The sequence below is a fragment of the Phocoena phocoena genome, chromosome X (assembly GCF_963924675.1).
Source record: "Phocoena phocoena chromosome X, mPhoPho1.1, whole genome shotgun sequence".
Classification (NCBI taxonomy): Eukaryota; Metazoa; Chordata; class Mammalia; order Artiodactyla; family Phocoenidae; genus Phocoena; species Phocoena phocoena.
Window position 1 is genome coordinate 107,929,562 of NC_089240.1, and position 6,084 is coordinate 107,935,645.

The following is a 6,084-nucleotide window of genomic DNA, read 5'->3' on the forward strand; positions in this document are numbered from 1 at the left end:
ATGATGATTACGTATTTTCAGTCTTTTTCCTCTAACAAAATGAGGCTATAAATATCCTTGAAAGTCAAACAAAACAAACAAAAAATATAATAAGAATGACCCAGCAATTCCACTCCTGGGTATATATCTGAAAAAACCAAAACACTAATCCAAAAAGATACATGCACTCCAATGTTCATAGCAGCATTATTTACAATTGCTAAGATACGGAAGCAAACTAAGTGTCCATCAACAGATGAATGGATGAAGAAGATGTGGTATATATATACAGTGAGATACTACTCAGCCATAAAAAAGAACAAAATTTTTCCATTTGCAGCAAACTGGTGAATATAACAAAAGAGAAGCAGATTAACAGATATAGAGAACTAGTGGTTTACCAGTGGGGAGAGGGAATGAGGAAGGGGCAAGGTAGGGGTAAGGGAACAAGAGGTACAAACTATTAGGTGTAGAATAAACTACAAGGATATTTTGTACAATGTGAAGAATTTAGCCAATATTTTATAATAACTATAAATGGAGTATAAACTTTAAAAATTGTGAATCACTATATTGTACATCTGTAACATATAATACTGCAAAGCAACGATACTTCAGTTAAAAAAATAGAGATGTTGATTCTTAATACTCCAACTGGGAATAGGGGCCCTCAGCTTAGAGATCCTTAAATAAATAGCGGTTTCTCTCCTCATCTCTCTCCACGTCTCTCCTCTTTGACAAGGAAGGACAACAGCTCTATCTTATTTAGCTGCCTATCACTAGAGAGCCCTATTGTGCTAATTAAGAACCAGTTGACTGAAAGAGTCAGTTGAGCCCTAAGAGCTGGGTAGCATTCCTTCTTCAACTTAATTCTCCTCCCTCCCCACATTTTCCCTGGTAATTCTGTCTCTCCTTCACACTAGATCTATCAAAAATATCTAAGACACTTGATTAAAATGAAGATTCTAGGGACCTACTGAATCAAGCTTCTAGGCATGAGGCTCAAGTACCTGTTTTTACCACAAACCCTGCAAGTGGACACAGCTGTAACACATAACCCAAGGATTTATCAGGAGAAAACAACTGAATAGGTCCCTGAGACAGGAAGGGTGGACTAGAATCACTTAAAAAGATTCACTACCTGGATGAAAAATTACTCTGATGCTACCAAAAATGAACTGAAACCCAAAATGCCATATCACTTTTACTGAATATATGCTGAAGCCCAAGGGAAAATGTCACTTTCCACCAGTGCTCCTATGATCTGACAATTCAAGCTGTCCCCTGTGCTCTGAATGCTTTAAAAGCATCTTCTCTAGAAAACATATGTCCCAAGCTCCATGAAATCCTCAGAAGTTATCCACATCTGCCTGAAACTGCTCAGAGAGGTCACAATGGGTGCACCTATCCATTCAGAGAAACATACATCAGGAGAAGCAGTGATCTTGATGGGAGTTCCTCTGAAGGCCAGCTGTTCCAGTTCTTTCATAAGTCTTTTCTCAAGCCCAGGGAAGAGAGTGGTGCCCCCAGACAGCACAATTTCTTCAAAAAGATTTTTCTGGATGTTGGTGTCACACTTCATAATGCTGCTGGAGACCATTTTTGATAGTCCTGGGTTGTGGACACCCAGCCAGTCAGGTGCAAAAAGAATCTCAGGTACCTGCTACAGCTGATCCCCAAGGTGGATGACATTTACATCTGGTAGTTTGTATTTTCTCAGGACCTCCTCTGGCTTCTTATGAAGTTTGTTCTCTGGCTCTAAGGCCACATAGCACAGCGTCTCTTTTATGTCATCCACTAAGGCCTTGCTGAGTATGCAAGGGTAATTACACCCACTAGCCAGGAGGAGTCGGGTGAGGTGCTCTGTGATGTCTCGCTCTGCCACATAGAGTTTGGTGATGGCATGAGGAAGGGAGTAACTCTCAAAAATGGGGACAGTGTAAGTGAGCCCATTACCACTGTCCACCACTAAGCCCGTGACAGAGGCAGAGGTATACAGTGCTACAACCACGTGGTTGGACAGGTAGAAGGCAGGCACACTGAAGGTCTCAAACATCACTTCTGCTGTCTTCTCTCGAGTCTCCCTTGGCTTCAAGGAGGGCTCAGTCATGAGCACAGGTTGTCGACAGGGTTTTACTCCCAGCTCCCACTCGAAAAGATACTTCCAGAGTTTTTACATGTCATTCCATCTTGTTACCCGTCCATGTTCAATGGGATAGTGCAAATGCAAGGCTCCATACTTGAACAGGGCCTTTCCCCCCACAGTGTAATTTTTCTGACTGGCTTCTGGTAAAGCCATGTTGAATTTAGGATGCCCCATGACAGAACTGATGACATGATGGGGCCCAGTCTCTCCAGACATGCCTACTTTGCAGAGCCCTGATCCATTGGCAAAAATTACAGCTGGAGTATCTAATGCATATGGGTTAAACATGTCTGCAGCATGCTCTTCTGACCTTCGCCAAAATAAAGAAAGAACATGGCCACTTTGTGAGATAATAGGTACCTCTGGAAGTTTATCAGCCACAGGATTCCAAAGTTCTTAGGTTGTCACTGAAGCAGAGCTAGCAGGCTGTCCCCTAACCCCATCCTCAACCCATGAATACTGTCCCTTTTCAAGCAGCACAAGGCCTGCTGAGGCAATTTCAGTGATGACTGCTCACTATGTAATAAAGTAGCCAAGGCAACAACTGTTCTCAGAGAGCATCAGAGAATGTTTAAGGGGTGGGGTCTCTGAGCCACCAGTACTCCTAGCTTGGTGATACTTGAAACAGAGGAAGGCAAACCATACATCTGAACAGCTTTTGATAAGTCTGTGAACATGAAGCAAAGGCCTAAGCTTAGAATCTAATGAAGCGGCCCAGCTGTGAGGTTGTCCCAGAAAGCTGACTTCTATACTCAGCTGAGCTGCTGTTTGTGGGATGACAATTATACCCTTTCCTTTGCTAAGGGAAGGAACTAATCACCAGACACAGGTTCAGATTGGAGTAAAGATGCCAACAATCCACTTCCAGAGGTGGTCAGAACACCCTTTCTTTTATTCCCCCTTATATTTGTTTTGTTTTAAAACAGATTTATTAAGATAAATTTCATATACAATACATTCACCCATTTATGTAGTACATTTCCATGAATTTCAATATATTTAACTATGTACAAACATTACAAAAGTCAAGTTTAGAATATTTTCTTTACTTCAAAAAGAAACCCTGTACCTTTTAGCTATCACCCTCTTTGGGCCATCCTCATGAGCCCTAAACTCCACTAATAATATTTTTGTTGTCTCTATAGACTTATCTCTTCTGCATTTTTCACTTAAATAGAATTATATATGTGACCTTTCATGTCTGGCTTCATTCATTTAGCATACTTTATTCAAAGTTCTTCCATTTGAATATAATTTTTTTAACCTATTCTACACCATAACATTTTTCACAGTATTTATAATCCTTATTTATTTCTGTAAGGTTGGTAGTAGTATCCCCTTTACTTTTTTGAACTTTTAAGAGAACTGTTTTTTGGTTTCATTGATTTCTCTATTGTTTTTCTATTCTCTATTTCAATAATTCCTGCATTTTTTTATCACTTTATTCCTTTTTTTTAAAATTTATTTATTTATTTTTGGCTGTGTTGGCTCTTTGTTGCTGTGCACGGGCTTTCTCTAGTTGCGGTAAGTGGGGGCTACTTTTGTTGTGGTGCACGGGCTTCTTGCTGCAGAGGCTTCTCTTGTTGTGGAGCACGGGCTCTAGGCATGCGGGTAGTAGTTGTGGCACGTGGGCTCAGTAGCTGTGGCTCACGGGCTCTAGAGCACAGGCTCAGTGGTTGTGGCTCATGGGCTTAGTTGCTCTGAGGCATGTGGGATCTTCCAGGACCAGAGCTTGAATCCGTCTCCCCTGTATTGGCAGGAGGATTCTTATCCACTGTGCCACCAGAGAAGCCCCCCTTTTATTCCTTTTACTTGCTTCAGTTTGCTTTTCTTTTTCCAGTGTGTTAAGTTTGAAGGTTAGACTATAGATGTAAAATTTTTCTTCTTTTTTTAAAATACAGACTGAGATGATTCATTTTATTTGTCAACTTGGCTAAGCTATTGTGCTCAGTTGTTTGGTCAAACACTAGTCTAGACGTTACCATGAAAGTATTGTGTTTATGTGATTAACATTTAAAATCAGTTGGCTTAAATAACAGAGATTAACATCCATAAGGTGTGTGAGCCCCATCCAACCAAATGAAGGCCTTCAAAGCAAAACTGAAGTTTCGGGGAGAAGCAGGAATTCTGCCTCCATACTGTAACATAGAAAACCTGCCTGAATTTCTAGCGTGCTGGTCAGCCGTATAAATTTCAAACTCAAGACTGTAACATTATTATGCTTAATGTGTCACCTTGACTTGGCTAAGAGATGCCCAGATATCTTGTAGAACATTATTTCTGAGTGTGTCCATAAGGGTGTTTCTAGTAGAGATTAGCATTTGAATTGGTAGATTGAGTAAAGAAGTTCAGCCTCACCAATGCAAATGGGAATTATTCAAACTTTTGAAGGCCCTGAACAGAACCAAAAGACAGAGGAAGGACAAATTTGCTCTTGGTGTCTCCGGGATACCCATCTGTGGACATCGGACATGGGTACTCCTGGGTCATGGGTCTTCAGACTTGGACCAGGACTTTCACCATTGACTCCCCTGGTTCTCAGGTATTCAGGTTTGTACTGGAACTATATCACCAGCTTTCCTGGGCCTCCAGGTTACAGCTAGCAGTTGATGGGACTTCTCAGTATACAAAACGGCATGAGTAAATATCTTTTTATCTATCATCTATTCTATTCTATTCTATTAGTTTTGTTTTTCTGGAAAACCCTGACGAACACAAACATCAACTCTTCTTTTTTTTAGCTTTTTTGAGGTATACTTAATATACATTTGCTCTGGTGATCAGTGATCATTGATCTTTGATATTACTATTGTAATTGTTTTGGGGCACCACAAATCGTGTCCTTATAAGAAGGCAAAATTAGTAAATGTATATGTTTTGACTGCTCTGTTGACCAGCTGTTCACTGATCTCTTTCCTGGAGCCTCCGTATTCTCTGCAACACAACAATATTGAAATTAGGTCAATTAATAACCGTACAATGGCCTCTAAGTGTTGAAGTGAATGGAAGAGTCACACAACTCTCACTTTAAATCAAAAGCTAGAAATGATGAAGCTCAGTGATGAAAGCATGGCAAAAGCTGAGACAGGTTGAAAGTTAGGCCTCTGGCACCAAACAGCCACGTTTTGAGTGCAAAGGAAAAATTCTTGAAGGAAATAAAAAGTGCTGCTCCAGTGAATACACAAATGATAGGAAGGCAAAATAGCCTTATTGCTGACATGAAGAAAGTTATAGTGGTCACGAGAGAAGATCAAACCAGCCACAACATTCCCTTAAGCCAAAGCCCAATCCACAGTAAGGTCTTAATTCTCTTCAATTCTATGAAGGCTGAGAGAGGTGAGGACACTCTAGAAGAAAAGTTTGATGCTAGCAGAGGTTGGTTCATGAGATTTAAGGAAAGAGGCCATCTCCATAACAACAAAGTAGAAGGTAAAGCAGCAAGTTCTGATTTAGAAGCTGCATCAAGTTATCTAGAACATCTAGCTAAGATAATGAAGGTGGCTACACTAAACAACCGGTTTTCAATGGAAATGAAACAGCCTTCTATTGGAAGATGCCAGCGAGGACTTTCACAGTGAGAGAGAAGTCAGTGCTGGCTTTAACTCTTAAAAAGACAAGCTGATTCCCTTGTTAGGGGCTAATAAGTTGAAGCCAAAGCTCATTTACCATTTAGAAAATTCTAAGGCCCTTAAGAATTATGCTAAATCTTCTCTGCCTGTGCTCTATGAAACAACAAAGTCTGGATGACAGCACATCTGTCTACAACATGGTTTACTGAATATTTTAAGCCAACCATTGAGATCTACTGCTCAGAAGAAAAAATTCCTTTAAAAGTATTACTGCTCATGGATCACCCAAGAGCTCTGATGAAGACGTACAACAAGATTAATGTTGTTTTCATGCCTGCTAACATAACACCCATTCTGCAGGTCATAGTTGAAGGAGTTATTTTGACTTTC

At 40.4% G+C, this 6,084-nt stretch overlaps 1 protein-coding gene across 1 annotated transcript; it reads right to left on the reverse strand.

Annotated features, from left to right (window-relative positions):
* Positions 1-1,279: 1,279 nt before the first annotated feature.
* Positions 1,280-2,413, reverse strand: ACTRT1 (actin related protein T1). The gene is given in 1 exon segment (XM_065901288.1): positions 1,280-2,413. A coding segment is annotated over 1 exon segment (1,134 nt).
* Between the last annotated feature and the right edge of the window lie 3,671 nt (positions 2,414-6,084).